At 44.9% G+C, this 17,175-nt stretch overlaps 3 protein-coding genes across 3 annotated transcripts; all 3 read left to right on the forward strand.

The window, feature by feature from the left end:
* The first annotated feature begins 775 nt into the window (after positions 1–775).
* On the forward strand, positions 776–4,589 carry LOC121442966 (protocadherin gamma-A6-like). Its single transcript, XM_041644610.1, has 3 exons — positions 776–3,325; positions 3,451–3,568; positions 4,477–4,589. The coding sequence occupies exons 1-3, from the start codon at positions 905–907 to the stop codon at positions 4,587–4,589; spliced, it is 2,652 nt and encodes an 883-aa protein (XP_041500544.1). The 5' UTR covers positions 776–904.
* A 3,113-nt stretch (positions 4,590–7,702) lies between these two features.
* LOC121442967 (protocadherin gamma-A7-like) lies at positions 7,703–13,730 on the forward strand. The gene is made up of 2 exons (XM_041644611.1): positions 7,703–10,269; positions 13,551–13,730. The coding sequence occupies exons 1-2, from the start codon at positions 7,846–7,848 to the stop codon at positions 13,728–13,730; spliced, it is 2,604 nt and encodes an 867-aa protein (XP_041500545.1). The 5' UTR covers positions 7,703–7,845.
* On the forward strand, positions 13,674–16,175 carry LOC121442969 (protocadherin gamma-B4-like). Its single transcript, XM_041644612.1, has one exon. The coding sequence runs from the start codon at positions 13,776–13,778 to the stop codon at positions 16,173–16,175; it is 2,400 nt and encodes a 799-aa protein (XP_041500546.1). The 5' UTR covers positions 13,674–13,775.
* Positions 16,176–17,175: the final 1,000 nt, after the last annotated feature.

Below are 17,175 nucleotides of genomic sequence, written 5' to 3' on the forward strand. Positions count from 1 at the left end.
TGAGAAAGGGAATTTTCAGAAATCTTGAACTTCGGTGATCTTGATGGACAGTGAATCCCTTCAATAAAAATGTGTTGGTGGGCAATGGTAGTGCACACTTTTAATCCCAGCACTTGGGAGGCAGGGGCAGGGGGATCTCTGAGTTCAAGGCCAGCCTGATCTGTGAAGTGAATTCCAGGACTGTCGGGACTACGCAGAAAAAAACTCTGTCTCAAAAAAAAAGTATTGACTTTACAATAAAAAAGTTTTATGTAGCCTTTAGATTTTCACTTTCTCTTTATTTTTTTTAAAAAGCATACACAAAATGTAGCCTTTTTTTACAGCTGTTCTTTAAATGTTAAATAGACAAAGACATCTAAAAATGGCAACTCTCCTACTTGCCGACACTGTAGTAGATTCGTTCATCATGTGTTTATGGTTATCAGTGACCTTACTAACAGTGGACAAATGCAGGTGATGATTCAAGACATCCAGAAAAGTGTGATACCATTTCTAACCTACAAGATTCTAAGAAATATTTCCATTAAAAAAATGAGCATTTTTCAGGAAACACTTAAGATCACTTGAAATTGAGCATCTTAATCTTATGTTTCATTCACTCTCTTATGGAGATAAATATAAATGTCATAATTGCAAATTTAACAGAAATAAAATCCTCTACCAGTTTCACAAATGGATGCAATATGAAGTTCAGACTCTAAGTGTCGCTGTTCCCTAACCCGAGCAAGAAAATCAATAGAAACTGGGTTGTGTCCTCTTTGCTGTGCGGGAATTCTTACCTGAAATGGTTCTCAACTGGTCTCTGTTCATTTAAGGACCTTCACCTCTAATTTTGTGCATTACAAAGTGGGGTGGAGCTGTTCGTCCTACCAGTAATCGCTAGGAAGTCTTTAACAAGCTAGTCATGGCGGCCCTGCAGAGGCGCCCGCCCTGTTGTGAGCTGCTCCTGCTTTTCAATCTCCTGTGGTGGTTGTGGAGTTCCGAAGCTGGACAAATCCGCTACTCTATTCCTGAGGAGCTGGATAAAGGCTCCTTCGTGGGCAGCATCTCCAAGGACCTGGGGCTGGAGCCCCGCGAGCTGGCGGAGCGCGGGGTCCGCATCGTCTCCAGAGGTAGGTCGCAGCTTTTCTCCCTGAACCCGCAAAGCGGCAGCTTGGTCACCGCGGGCAGAATAGATAGGGAGGTGCTGTGCGCCCAGAGCGCGCCCTGTCTCGTGAGCTTTAACATCCTTGTGGAGGATAAACTAAATCTTTATCCTGTGGAAGTGGAAATAGTAGACATTAATGACAATGCACCGCGATTCTTAAAGGAAGATTTGGAAGTGAAAATTCTCGAAAATGCAGCTCCATCCTCTCGTTTTCTACTAATGGATGTCTATGACCCTGATGTGGGAGTGAACTCCATTCAGAGCTTCAAGCTGAGCGATAATAATCACTTCTCAGTACGTGTGCAAAGCCAAGCCCATGGGCCCAAGTACCCGGAGCTGGTGTTAGAGCATACCCTGGACAGGGAGGGAGAAGCGGTTCACCATCTGGTCCTTACTGCCATGGATGGTGGTGAGCCTGTCCGAACAGGCATGGCACGCATTCTAGTAACTGTTGTAGATGTGAATGACAATGCTCCAGTCTTTACTCAACCTGTCTATCGTGTGAGTGTTCCTGAAAATCTGCCGGTGGGTACCCGATTCTTAACAGTTAATGCCACCGACCAGGACGAAGGAGTCCACGCAGAAATAGCATATTCCTTTGTGAAGATCACAGAAAAGATCTCGCAGATTTTCTGCTTGGATCGTCTAACTGGAGAAATTTCCACTTCTGAAACTCTAGACTATGAGGATTCAAAATTTTATGAGCTGGATGTTGAAGCACGGGATCAGCCAGGTCTTCAAGACAGAGCCAAAGTCTTAATAACTGTCTTGGATGTGAACGACAATGCACCAGAAGTGGTCGTGACATCTGGTAGCAGAGCAGTTGCTGAAAACGCACCTCCGGGGACAGTAATTGCCCTTTTTCAAGTTTATGATAAAGACTCTGAACAGAATGGCCTGGTAACATGCTCTATCTCAGAAAGTCTCCCATTTAAACTGGAAGAATCGCTAGACAATTATTTTCGACTAGTGACAAAGACAGAACTGGATCGGGAACAGGTGTCCTCATATAACATCACTGTGACAGCCACGGACAGAGGAACACCACCTCTGTCTACAGCAAGGTTCATCTCCTTGGATGTGGCGGACATTAATGACAACCCACCAGTTTTCTCCCGTTCACCCTACTCTGTTTATGTCCCTGAGAATAACCCTAAAGGCATCTCCATCTTCTCTTTGAACGCAGTGGACCCTGACAGTGAAGAGAATGCCGAAATTATCTACTCTCTGAAAGAAACCCTCCAGGGTCCACCTCTCTCCTCCCTCCTCTCCATCAACTCCAACACTGGTGTCCTGTATGCACTGTGTTCCTTTGACTATGAACAGTTTAAAGAACTCAATCTACTGGTGTCCGCGAGCGACAGAGGGAAACCCCCACTCAGCAGCAACGTGTCTCTAAACTTGTTTGTGCTGGACCAGAATGACAATGTACCTGAGATCCTGTACCCTGCCCTCCCCACTGATGGTTCTACTGGTGTGGAATTGGCTCCTCGCTCTGCAGAGCCTGGGTACCTAGTGACCAAGGTGGTGGCAGTGGACAAAGACTCGGGACAGAACGCCTGGCTGTCCTACCGCCTGATCAAGGCCAGCGAGCCAGGGCTCTTCTCAGTGGGGCTACACACAGGCGAGGTTCGCACTGCCCGAGCCCTGCTGGACAGAGATGCTCTGAAGCAGAGCCTGGTGGTGTCTGTGCAGGACCACGGCCAGCCTCCTCTCTCAGCCACTGTCACACTCACTGTGGCTGTGGCCAGCAACATTCCTGACATCCTGGCTGACTTGGGAAGCCTTGATCTTCCACAAAAGTCTGATAATTCAAGCCTTACAATCTATCTGGTGGTGGCAGTGGCCACCGTCTCTTGCATCTTCCTTGCTTTTGTTATGGGACTTCTGGTGCTTAGGCTGTGGCGCTGGCATAAGTCAAGACTGCTAAAGGCCACAAGGAAAGGTGTATCAAATATGTCCACTTCGCACTATGTGGGTATTGATGGGGTACAGGCTTTTCTGCAGACCTATTCCCATGAGGTCTCCCTCACAGCAGACTCGAGGAAGAGTCATCTGATCTTTCCCCAGCCCAACTATGCCCACACACTCATCAGTCAGGAGGGCTGTGAGAAAAATGAACCTTTGTTGATACAGGAAGACTCAGCTTTTTGTAAAGAGGAAGACTCTCTTGATCAGGTAAGGTTATTGCTTATATTAAAAAATATATAGTAAATTGTAACATTCTCTTTGAACAGTGATAAGTCTTTTCTCCTTTGCAATGAATCATATTTGCCATTGTTTGCATATGAACTGTCTCCCAGAGATCCAAGGCTTCATCTCCAATGAGAGGTGATCTTTCGGACAGGTGTTGTATTGTAAGGATTCTGACGTCATCAGTGGATCGATTCATTGATGGGTTGATAAGTGGGCGGACTATAGGTAAGCGATGGAAGCTCTGGAGGGTGGATCCCAGTAGGAGGAAGTTGGTTGCTTGGAGATACAACCTTAAAGGGTATATTATTCCCCTGGAGTTGTGTTTACTGATGCCACAAGGCGAAGAGCCTTGTTATACCACGCTCCTACTGTGATATTCCGTCTCACCACATCCTCAGAGCAACAGTGCAAGAGTACAGTGAACAAAACTCTGAACCTGTGAGTCAAAAACAAATCTCTCTCCATTTCAAGTTAGTTTCTTAGGATGTTTTTGTCACAGCAATGAAAACTCGCAATATAACTCTGGTGTTTTCCATTTCTATCAGCAGAGCTCTGTCTCTTTCTTGATTATCATAGGAAAAAAATCTTATTTCATTTCATACTCTGTATTTGTTTACTCCTTTCTTCTATAGCTTTGATTTTATATATTTCATTTCCAAGGGATTTTTTTCCTGTTATAGGACAGTTTGGCAATTTCTATTCAAATCTGGAAACTGGAATTAAAGCTTTTACTATGTACAGTTAAGATCTTAGTTTTTCATTTTCCCTCAATATTACTTACATAATAATTGCCTCGAAAAACCAAAAAAAAAAAATTGCAGATGTTTTCCAAAATGGTGATTCACCACATGAGAGTAATTTTCCTTTTATTCAGACAAGGTCTCTTGTTTCCCAAGCTGTCTTCACTTAGCTGATCCTCCCGCCTCTGCCTCAGGGGTGTGCACTACCACACCTGGTTTATCAAGTGCTGAGAATCAAACCCAGGGCCTAGTGCGTGCTAGACAAGCATTCTACCAACTTCGCCATTCTTAGTGAAAGTTATGTGCACATTCTCAATCTTTGTGTTTTGGTTGTTTCTCCCCATATCTGCCCTTTTCCTGTCCTATTTGGTGAGGGTTGACTTTCTGTTCCAGTATCCTTTTGTGACATTTGTCTAATGTTGACTGATTTCTGGGGTAAATGCCTAACGGGCCATTTTGCCATTAGTATTTTCCTGCTACCCGTGTTCAATACAGATTACGTTTAAGCTGAGTGGCTTTGCTGGTCTGCCGTCCTTTACAGTGTCATCCTTTCACAAGGACTTAGATTGGATATCACGTGTTTGTCTCAGTTCTTTGAAAAGAGGAAAACACATAACCTTCCAAATGCTGGAAGGTGTGTTGAAATGCCCTTTATGGGTCTTGCTTCGGTCAGAGGTCACAAATGCACTGGACTTCGTCTTGGCTGCTGCTACTGCAATGGTAGCAGAGAAACAACCTTTTTTACTCCTTATGAATTAAATTTTAAAAATCACTGATGCCTCTGGAGGGGACTGCCTAATCTTTGGGGCTTAAAAAAATGGAATAATATGCCTGGAACCATTTGTCACTCTTTTAAGCCAATGAAAATCTCTATGGTCTTCCAGTTGATACTAAACTTTTTAAACCTTGCTTTATCTACCTCCTCACACAATTCTGAAAGATGAAATAAAACAACTTTGTGGAATCTCTTTTCAGCAATAAAGTAGTACAGTAAACAAGTGTTTGTTCACATCACTATCATTATAATTGCTGTATTGTTAAATTAACTACAATGACATATGTGCATTGGGTACTTGATAAAAATTAATAATGGAATGAGTTTTAATACGAAATCACTTAAAAGAAATACCTCTAAAAATATAGCCTGACTGGTGAATTGGAGGATGAAGATTTAATGGATTTAATGAATTTAATGGATACGAGTGAAAATTTGCATAATTTAGCATTTAAAGAAAATAAGTTTCTGTCACACAGGAACTAGAGTTTAACACATAGAAATTCTGTATCTAAGGATTTGAAGGAAATGAGTGTTATTATTTAGAGGAGTTGGTTTTATTCTTTATGGTCGAAGATACAGATAATGTTATGGATTATCAAGCCAAATTAAACAAAAATGATACTTTCTTAATTGTCAAAGTTACTCTAACAGGAATAACAAGAAAGGGAACCCCACTGAGATGGGAGAGTCTCGGATTGGCCCTCCTCAAAAGTAAGCAGCTGAGATGCGGTAGGTGTGGTGGTGCAGACCTTACAGGACTGAAGCAGAGGTCTGAAGCTAGCCTGTGCTACACAGTGAGGAGCTGCCTCAAGGCCGAGGGGGTAAAATTGATAGCCAAGGGATTGCTAAAATTCAGAAGATTCAATAATTTACAGGGTTGCTGAATGATTAAAATTTTCCCAATTCTGTTAGAAGATTCTGTGATCTGACAGTGGAACGGGCTGGCTACTTACTCATACTCCTCAATGTGCACGTGGCATAGAAACAAGCTTAGAAATATATAACTGAAAATGTATGGGACTCGTCCTTTGTAATCTGATGCTGACAGTAATAATAAAGATAGATTAAGAGGCTGGCAGACAGCTCTTTGGTCTGGGACTTGCCGGCATAGCAGTCCTCAACACTACAAAGCTAAGTAACAATGAGCTTGCCTTGCCCTTCTGATGCCCTTGGTTTAAACACTGCCACAGGGGAGGGAGGAGGGAGGAGCAAAGAGAGGGAAGAGAAAAAAGGAAAGAAAAATGGGCAAGAAAAGAGGAAAAGAGAAGAAAAAAACCAAAACTAACAGGTTTTTAGACATGATCTTGTTGTGCAACACAGTGCAGTCTAGAACTCCCTGTCTGACCATCCTGGCCGTAAACTTGGGGTCCTCTTGCCTCCACCTCCCAAATGCTAGACTACCACCATACCTGACTAGTTTATGCTTTTAAATAAGATGATGGGAGTAATACATGTTTTCCTAAGTCGATAATGTGCCATTTATATGTTTGTAGTTATTATGGAAGTTTTTCTTTCCAGTCATGAGTTTTCAAATTTTGTTTTGAAAGGTTTGTTTGAACATTGGTAATATGGTTCTTTGGTTTTGTTTTAATTCAATACTAATTTTAAACAATCCATATCTTATGTATTAGCCATGTGAATTAAGTAGCCTCCTATAGCTGAATGGTGGTGGTGCACACCTTTGATCCCAGCACTCAGAATGCAGAGGCAGGCAGTTCTCTCTGAGTTCAAGGCCAGTCTGGTCTACAGAGAAAGTTCCAGGACAGACTCCAAAGCTACACACAGAAACCCTGTCTCAAAAATAAAATAAAATAAAAATAGCCTCCTACAAGAATATGGTTGTGTTAAAAGCTCTGAGAGGACCAGAGCTATTTTACTATCATCAATTTTGAGTGATTTTAAAATGCATCTTGACTATCAGCACTACCAAAGCTAGCTAACTGGGCTTGATGAGCAAATGCCTGGTTTATTTCAGTCTTTCACCTGAGCATCCTGAGGCCATATACTTTGAACAAATAAAGCTTTTCACTGTAGAAAAATCCATCAGCTTCTACTCTCACCATAGTCATTTATTCACGGGAGCTGGTCAACTAACTGTGGAACATCAGGAAATCAGGAACTAAAGGAACTTTAGATCTACTTACCATGCAAATAATTAGCACCAAGCTAAGCTGTCCATGTATTGAGAGTTTGACCATGTATTGAGTTCTGGATCCTCATGGAAACAAATCCACAAGATCACCTGGCTGTTTTGTCATCTGCATATATCATCCATGTCTGATCAAACAGCTATCGAAGTGGCAGTTGTCAAGGGGAAAGAATAAACCAGCAGAGAGAGTCCGATGTAAAATATCTACATTTTTAGGGAGAAATAAACTGAACAGAGCTCCAAACAAATGGTTCATCAACAGAAAATTCTACAGAGAAGGTAACACAGTCTATAAAGATATATTTGCAGTGTAGAATTACCATACAGACTTAAATAACGTTTACATGTTTGCCTACAAAAGCTTAATTTTCTCTAACTAAAATGTGAATTGGTGCCCAAGAACGTAACTTCAAAGTTGCTCCGTGAGATGTTTTTAAAAGCATTTGGATTTATCAAATAGTCCATACCTTAAAATACATCTTTAAAGTATATTCGTAGTGTCCGGAGTGTAGAAAAATAAAGAGAAGTTTTGAAGAAGTAAACAGCTTTCTGTAAAATCAGTTCATTTTGCTTCAAGATGGTGCAGTAACTTAAAAAGGACTCTGCGTGCCGCTGTTCACCAACCAGGAGAAGATGGTGCCGCTCAGAACCACCGAGTTTACAGCACAAAGGGCAGACTGGTACTAGCCCTCCTCCGAGCTGCGCCAAGCTCAACCCTTTAATCAGCTGGATTCCCTGCTTCTCTTTCGCACCCTGGGGGTCCAGGAGGACACAATCGGGTCCTGAGGCACATTCCGAGACCTCTCAGGGTCTGAGCAAAATCCACAGGACAGCAATGGCGACTGGGCAGAGGGGCGCGGACTACAGAGGATTCCTGCTGCTCTCCATCCTTCTGGGGACCGGTTGGGAAGCCTGGGCAGAAAAGATTCACTACTCAGTGTTTGAAGAGACAGACAAAGGATCTTTTGTGGGAAATATCACCAAGGACCTGGGACTGCTGCCTCGGGAACTGGCGGAACGCGGAGTCCGCATCATCTCCAAAGGTAAGACCCAGCTTTTCTCTCTGAACTCGCGGAGCGGCAGCTTGGTCACCGCGGGGAGGATAGACCGGGAGGAGCTGTGCTCCCAGAGCCCGCAGTGTCTCATAAGCTTTAACATTTTGATAGAAGACAAAATGAATCTTTACACTATAGAGGTGGAAATAATGGATGTTAATGACAACGCCCCCAGATTCTTAACGGAAGAAATAAACGTAAAAATCATGGAGAATGCAGTTCCTGGGATGCGGTTTCCACTAACTGAGGCTACAGATTCAGACGTGGGCACGAACTCCCTCCAGAAATACCAGCTCAGTCCCAATCGCCACTTCTCCCTGGTTGTGCAAAGTGGAGATGATGGAACTAAGTACCCGGAACTGGTGCTGGAGAAGGCTCTGGATCGGGAAGAAGAGGGGGTTCACCACCTGGTCCTCACGGCCTATGATGGCGGAGACCCACCTCGATCTGGCACCGCCAGCATCCGCGTGACAGTGGTGGATGTGAACGATCACACGCCAGTCTTCTCTCTGCCCCGCTATCAAGTGACGGTCCCTGAGAACGTGCCAGTAGGCACAAGACTTCTCACAGTAAATGCTGTCGACTTGGATGAGGGAGTCAATGGGGAAGTGACATATTCTTTCCGGAAAATAACTCCAGAACTTCTACAAATATTCCACCTGAGCTCTGTCACAGGAGAATTATCGACTTTAAAAGGTCTGGATTATGAAGAATCCAGCTTCTATGAACTGGAAGTTCAGGCTCAAGATGGTGCTGGTAGTCTGACCAAAACAAAAGTACTGGTCACGATTTTAGACGTGAATGATAATGCCCCAGAAGTGACCGTCACGTCTGTGAGCAATCCAGTCCCTGAAGATACACCGCCTGGGACAGTGGTCGCTCTTTTCTACCTCCAAGACAAAGATTCAGGAAAGAATGGTGAGGTGAGCTGCTCCTTCTCAGAAAAGCTGCCTTTTAAATTAGAGCGATCGATTGATAATTATTACAGGCTGGCCACTGCCCAAAACCTGGACCGGGAAAAGATGTCTATGTACAACATCACACTGAAAGCCACAGATGGCGGAATTCCTCCTCTGTCCACAGAATGTCACATATCCATTCATGTGTCAGACACCAATGACAACCCACCCACCTTCTCTGCTTCCTCTTACACCATCCACATCCCTGAGAACAATCCCAGAGGCGCCTCCATCTTCTCAGTGACGGCACAAGACCCTGACAGTGACAAGAATGCCCAAGTCACCTATGCTTTAGCTGAGGACACCATCCAGGGGACCCCAGTGTCTTCCTATATCTCCATCAACTCTGACACTGGTGTCCTATATGCACTTGGATCCTTCGACTATGAGCAGTTTCGGAACCTACAACTAAGAGTGACTGCACGTGACAGTGGGGACCCACCTCTCAGCAGTAATGTGTCACTGAACCTCTTTGTGCTGGACCAGAATGACAATGCCCCTGAGATCCTGTACCCTGCTCTCCCCACTGATGGTTCCACAGGGGTGGAATTGGCTCCCCGTTCTGCAGAACCTGGATACCTAGTGACCAAGGTGGTGGCTGTGGATAAAGACTCGGGCCCAAATGCTTGGCTGTCCTATCGGCTGCTTAAAGCCAGTGAGCCAGGGCTTTTCTCAGTGGGGCTACATACAGGTGAGGTGCGCACAGCAAGGGCCCTTCTGGACAGAGATGCACTTAAACAGAGCCTTGTGGTAGCTGTGCAGGACCATGGCCAGCCCCCACTCTCAGCCACTGTGACGCTCACCGTGGCTGTGGCCAACAGCATTCCTGATGTTTTGGCAGACCTGGGCAGCATCAGGACCCCTAGTGAACCTGATGATTCAGACATCACTCTCTACCTGGTGGTGGCAGTGGCCACTGTTTCCTGTGTTTTCCTTGTCTTTGTCACGGTGCTATTGGCTCTCAGACTGTGGCGTTGGCACAAGTCACACAGGCTGCCGGCTTCAGGTGGTGGGCTGGAAGATGTGCCCGCCTCACACTTTGTAGGTTTGGATGGGGTTCAGGCTTTCCTGCAAACATATTCCCATGAGGTTTCACTCACCTCAGACTCTCGAAAGAGCCACATTATCTTCCCTCAGCCCAACTACGTGGATACTCTTATCAGCCAAGCCAGCTGTGAGAAAAGTGATTCTTTGTTAACATCCATAGATTTTCAGGAATGTAAGGGAGAAGCTCCAAGTGTGCAGGTGAGTTCATGTCTTTGATTTTTCTGTGGGCCTGTGTGTATGCAGTATTCTCGTGACATCAGGTGTCATCTTCTATTGCTTTCCACCCTGTCTATAGAGGGAGGGTCTCTTATTTAAACCCAGAACTGGGCAATTTGACTAATGTGGCTAGTCAGCTTGCTCTGAGATTTCCTGTCCCCCATCTCTTGTGCTCTGGGATCACACGTGGGCCACCGCGACTACCTGGCACTTATGTGGGTTCTGGGGATCCAAACTGTGATTCGCACACTTTCAAGTCTAGCAATTTATCCATGAGTCATCTCCTAAGGCCCATCTGCCTTTATCTTTATTTCCACAAGAATTAAATTTTGCATCAACTGTCTCTATCATTTTTCAAAGACAAACACTTGAAAAATGTAGATAAAAACCATTAAAATATATCAGAAAAGGTTACCATTTTATTTCAGTAGTTGTACTTTAGCAAGAAGCACATAGGTTGTGATCTCTTTTAATTAAACCCTGTGTATACGAATGTGCCTAAGTAAACTAACATGTTTCTGTGCCGTCTACCTACTTTCCCCCTAGTGTTCTTAACTCAAATATTATCTAAATGAAATGAATTGTTGAGTCTTTCTCTCTGGCTACCTTCTTGGGATTCTTCTTAGAATTCAATTCTATAAAAAAAAAAGTGTTAATGGTCTTTTCAACCTAAAGCATTTCTCTGCTTTGCTTCTATCTCCGTGTAATTCAACTCAGTGACCTTAAAAAGCATGATTACTTGCTCAACTATGTAGAGCATACTCATCTCACAGAATATTAGACAGATGCTTCAAGATGAAATGTGTCCAGCTGGGAAGATACCTTATCCAGTAAAAAGCTTCCTGCACAAGCATGAATACCCGAGTTCAATTCTCAAGTATTCACCACTAACATCTGTATAAAATAGACATGGTGTCATGCAGAAGATACAGGCATGGTGGTGCACTTCTGATCCCAGTGCTGGGGAGGCAGAGACAGGCAGATCTCTGGGATTAGTCCCGCCAGCCTAAACCAACTGGTGAAGCCCAGGTCCCAGTGAGAGACCCTGACTCAAAAAATATGTTAGAAGGCTCCTGAGGAACAATACCTGACATTCACCTCTGTCCTTCATACACACACACACACACACACACACACTTCACACACACCACACACACACCACACATACACACACACACTTCACACACACCACATACACACCACACATACACACACCACACACACACCACACACACACCACACACACACCACACATACACACACCACACATACACACACCACACACACACCACACACACACACCATACACACACACACATGCACACACACCACACACACACATGCACACACAGTTCACATAAAAGAATAAAATGTGGCAAGCACCACTAACATCTGTATAAAATAGACATGGTATCTAATAACACAATAAAATTAATTGGTCATGCTGGGCAGTGGTCACACACCTTTAACGCCAGCACTCAGGAGGCAGAGGCAGGCAAATCTCTGTGAGTTTGAGGCCAGCCTGGACTACAGAGCGAGTTCCAAGTTAGCCATGGCTACAAGGAGAAACTATCTCAAAAATCCAAAAAAATTTAATTGGTCAAAATAGATTAAATTTGTCAAAGAAGGTGGCATTTCAAGGTAGGCGTGGTGGTTCTGCTTGATTGCAACCTTCGGGAGACAGAAACAAGACCTCTAGGCCAGCTTCTTCTTCATTCTCAACCCCCAGTATCTTTTCAAGTGTCGTAACTCTTTTGGAGAAATAAACAACTGCATTCTTCACACACTAATGTATTCTTTTGGTGGCTCTCCAGCTGAAGTGTCTGTGGGGACACTGGGAAAGCTGGTCCTATGAAATAACCCTCTCATGCTCTCAAACCCCACGCCATATTCACTTTCATTTATCTGCTCTGCTGGGGGACAAAAGACTAGAAATTACTAAGTTTGGGGACTGACTACTTCCATATTCTTTCACGGAATGTTTTTATTGCAGTGCTGTATGTTTTGGTATTTTCCATATGAGCAAGCACTTAGTAGCATAAGAGAATATTTCACTTCTGTGGTGTTCTGTTGTGTGACAAGTTAGTGAGAATATTACAATATTACATTTTGTGAAGAAAGGCATACTGTTGTAAATAGGGTTTCCAGATATAATCAACATGTATTAGATTCTCAAATACATTTCTAAACAAAGAGAAGAAGTCATCACTAAACTCGGGGAGCTATTGAAAGCATGCTCTCCAGGGAGGTTTCCCCTCAATTCTGAAGTTATCTTGAAATATAAAGCAAGTGCATAAGAAGGGACCAGTACTGGAGTTCTATAGTCTTTAGTTCCTGAGCACCACAAAGTAAACCATTGTTCCCTCGGTGATTTGAGTGTTGATGTTATGGTTTATAGTGAGAATAACTGTAATGGGAAATGGGGTGCCTAACAGTTCAGCCTGTATCATTTCTTTACCGGAGGTAGTGGAAGTGAGAATCACATAACAGTACTGTGAGGCAATTGTTCAAAGTATTTTTGCAAAATTAAATGAGTTGAATGATGAGTATGAATTGCACCTGGATCAAAAAAAATTTCATCCAGACATGGTGGTGCACACCTTTAATCCCAGCATTTGATTGGCAGAAGCAGGTGAATCTCTGTAATTCAACATCAACCTGGTGGACATACTTCCAGGACAGCCACTCTATGTAGATAGACCCTGTCTCAAAAGAAGAAAAGGGAGGGGAATAATAAAGGAAGCAGAAGAAGGAAGAGGAGGAGGAAGGAGGAAGAGGAGGAGGAAGGAGGAAGAGGAAGAAGAAAAGGAAGAGGAAGAAGAGGAAGAAGAAGAAGAAGAAGAAGAAGAAGAAGAAGAAGAAGAAGAAGAAGAAAAGACTGACCCTCTCAGAAAATGAAGTATAAAGTAAATCAGACTGGATATGCCTAAAAAAGTAGATAAAACATTTGGGATTAAAAAAAGAAGGAAATTTATACCACCATATTGCTGCTCAATAAATATGCAATGTTATTGCTCCCTGAGATTATTTAGGCCAAGACTTGTTCCAGTCATGTTTGGCTCACTAGTGGAGTATTAAAGATTTAAGCACACTTATGTCAACAGATATTATGCCTGTAGAGACATAATCCTGGAAATTTTTGCTAAAAAGCATTTCTGATAATAGATGTTGAACGTTATTTAATGTATGGAAATTACTAAAAAACGCCTAACAACAGAGGCTGCAGTTTCCTACTGTGGACTTTGGGTGCCGCTGTTGGCCAGTCTGGAGAGCCTGAAGCGCCACTTCTCGCGCAGCCGCAGAGAGCTTTCCGAAGAGCCCTTTCTCCGCCTTATCCTTTATACCGCTTCTTCCAAGCAAAAGAAGAATCGATTCGTGAACTAGAACTGGCATCAAAGACCATTTGGAGCCAGGAATATCCGCAGCACGGAGCTTCCTCGTAACCCGGCGTCTCCAGGTTGGTGAGCGAGCAAACGGGAACAAGAAGAATGTGGGAGGGCGCTGCCGAAAGGCGCCGGGTACAGAGGCGGCCAATGCTCCTTCCTTTCCTGCTGCCTTTGTTCTGCACTGCGCTCTCTGAGCAGATCCGCTACAAGATCCCCGAGGAAATGCCCACCGGCTCGGTAGTGGGGAACCTCGCCAAGGACCTGGGCTTCAGTGTCCAGGAACTACCGACGCGAAAGCTGCGTATCAGTTCCGAGAAGCCTTACTTCAGTGTGAGCGCAACCAGCGGGGAGTTGCTAGTGAGCAGCAGGCTGGACAGGGAGCAGATTTGCGGGAAGAAGCCGTTGTGTGTTCTGGAATTTGAGGCTGTTGCTGAAAATCCGTTGAACTTTTATCACGTGAGCGTGGATCTTGAGGACATTAATGACCACATGCCAAAATTCACGCACACATCCTTTGAATTGCAAATAAGTGAGTCCACAAAACCAGGGACACGATTTATCTTAGGATCCGCCTATGATGCAGACATTGGAACCAATTCTCTGCAGAATTACCAGCTGAGTCCCAGCGATCATTTTTCACTTGTGAATAAAGAGAAGTCAGACGGTAGTAAATACCCTGAAATGGTACTGAAGACACCTCTAGACCGGGAAAAGCAGAAATCCTACCACTTGACCTTGACTGCTTTGGACTTTGGGCGTCCACCCCTCAACAGCACTGCACAGATACAAGTCCTAGTGACTGATGCCAATGATAACCCTCCAGTGTTCAGCCAAGATATATACAGGGTGAGCCTGCCAGAAAACGTGCACCCGGGAACCACCGTGCTTAGGGTGGCTGCCACCGATCAGGACGAGGGTGTCTATTCCCAGATCACGTATTCTTTTAGCGAAGCTGGCCAGATCACACAATTTAACCTGGATTCTAATACCGGGGAAATTACTACTCTGGATACATTAGACTTCGAAGAAGTCAAAGAATATTCCCTTGTTTTGGAAGCAAGGGATGGTGGGGGAATGATTGCACAATGTACTGTGGAGATAGAAGTCCTGGATGAAAACGACCATGTCCCCGAAGTGTTGTTCCAGTCTCTGCCGGATCTCGTAATGGAGGACGCTGAGCCAGGAACACACATCGCTCTGCTTAAAACCCAAGACAAAGATTCTGGACGCAATGGAGAAGTTATCTGCAAACTAGAAGGAGGTGTTCCATTTAAAATACTCACTTCCTCAAGAAACACATATAAATTAGTGACAGACGGGGTTCTAGACCGCGAGCAGAACCCAGAATACAACATTACTATCAGAGCCACCGACAAGGGTGAGCCGCCCCTCTCTTCCAGCTCTAGTGTCATCTTGCACATTGGGGACGTGAACGATAACGCTCCAGTTTTCACAAAGGTTTCATACCTGGTCCATGTAGCAGAGAACAATCCACCTGGAGCCTCCATCGCTCAAGTTAGCGCCTCTGACCCGGATTTAGGGCCCAATGGCGATGTTTCCTACTCCATCATAGCCAGCGACCTGGAACCTAAATCGCTGTGGTCATATGTGACCGTGAACGCACAGAGCGGAGTGGTGTTCGCGCAGCGCGCCTTCGACCACGAGCAGCTCCGCTCCTTCCAGCTGACACTGCAGGCCCGCGACCAGGGCTCGCCCGCGCTCAGCGCCAACGTGAGCATGCGCATACTGGTGGGCGACCGCAACGACAACGCGCCACGCGTGCTGTACCCCACGCTGGAGCTCGACGGCTCTGCGCTCTTTGACATGGTACCTCGTGCTGCCGAGCCCGGATATCTGATCACCAAAGTGGTGGCGGTGGATGCCGATTCCGGACACAATGCCTGGTTGTCGTACCACGTGCTGCAGGCCAGCGATCCCGGACTCTTCAGCCTGGGCCTGCGCACTGGCGAGGTGCGCACAGCGCGTGCCTTGGGTGACAGAGACTCTGCGCGACAGCGCCTTCTGGTCGCTGTGCGTGATGGTGGACAGCCACCACTCTCGGCTACAGCAACGCTCCACCTGATCTTCGCTGACAGCCTGCAGGAGGCCCTGCCAGACCTCAGAGATGACCCACTGCCCCCTGACCCTCAAGCCGAGCTGCAGTTCTACTTAGTGGTGGCCTTGACCTTGATTTCTGTGCTTTTCCTCCTGGCTGTGATTCTAGCCATCGCGCTTCGACTGCGACACTCTTCCAGCTCCTCTGTCTGGGGCTGCTTTCAGTCAGAAGTTGTGGTTCCCCCCAACTACAGCGAGGGGACTTTGTCGTATTCCTACAACCTGTGTGCTGCTCCCACGGGGAAGGCAGAGTTTAATTCCCTAACATGTAATGATCAGTTGAATTCAGGACAAGATATACTTTTTGGAGATTCAGCGGGAGCCTTGTTTCCACTTTGTAATTCCAGTGAGTCAACGTCCCATCAGGTGAGTTTCCTGCGAGTATAATATACTCTTTTCTACTTACTTGGCCATATTCTCAGGAAATATATACTTTTCAGATAGAACCAGTTCTTAAGGCAATGCTGGTGAAGAGTTGGTGGTGTGGTTCAGTGTTAGAGCACCTGCCTAGTGTGCTGACTCAGTCCCTAAGACCACCATGAAAAGTTTAGTGGGTTAAAAAGTGCTCGTGGGGGCTGGAGAGAGACTCAGCAGTTAAGAGCATTGGCTGCATGGCGGGTGTATCGCAGCTGACAATTTTCTGTAACTGCAGTCCCAAGGGATCGGACTCCCTCTTCTGGCCTCTGAGGGTACCAGGCACACACAGGGCACAGACACACATGCCAACAAAACCAAATACATTTAATAGATAAATAATCCTGAACAGTGATCATCTAATTCTTCAAAGAATAAAGTATGAGCACTTCTGTGCCTTATAGGTATGGCTTACCAAACTCAAATGATCAGAAAGTGGTCTTACCTACAATGTGAAAATTTACTGACTCTCCCTAGAATTTAGTGAGAGTTCTCCATGAATTTTCTTCCTGTTGCTTAATACAATATAAGATGAATACTTGTTGTAGCTTAAACATACTGTAATTATAAAAGCAGTCATGGAGCTGGGTGTGGTGGCTCATGTCTTTAATCCCAGCACTTGGGAAGTAGAGGCAGGTGGATCTCTGGGTTTGAGGCCAACCGAGAGTTACAGTACTGCCAGGGCTACACAGAGAAACTCTGTCTAGAAAAACCAAAACAAACGAACAAAAGTCATTGAGGTTCAGCAGTTAAGAACACTGGCTGCTCTTTCAGAGGACCTAGGTTCAAATCCCAGAACCCATATGTTGCTTCACAACTGTCTGTAAGTCCAGTTTCATGAGATATGACGCCCTCTTCTGGTCTCCAAGATGAAAGACATGAAAGTGGTACAGACTTTCATGCAAAGAAAATTCCATACACACAAAAAGTCACTGAAATGATCCTTAAAGAAAAAAAGTATTTTCTACTGATG

The sequence above is a fragment of the Microtus oregoni genome, unplaced genomic scaffold (genome assembly GCF_018167655.1).
Source record: "Microtus oregoni isolate MIOR12 unplaced genomic scaffold, Mior012 000098F_ref0000018, whole genome shotgun sequence".
NCBI classification, from domain to species: domain Eukaryota; kingdom Metazoa; phylum Chordata; class Mammalia; order Rodentia; family Cricetidae; genus Microtus; species Microtus oregoni.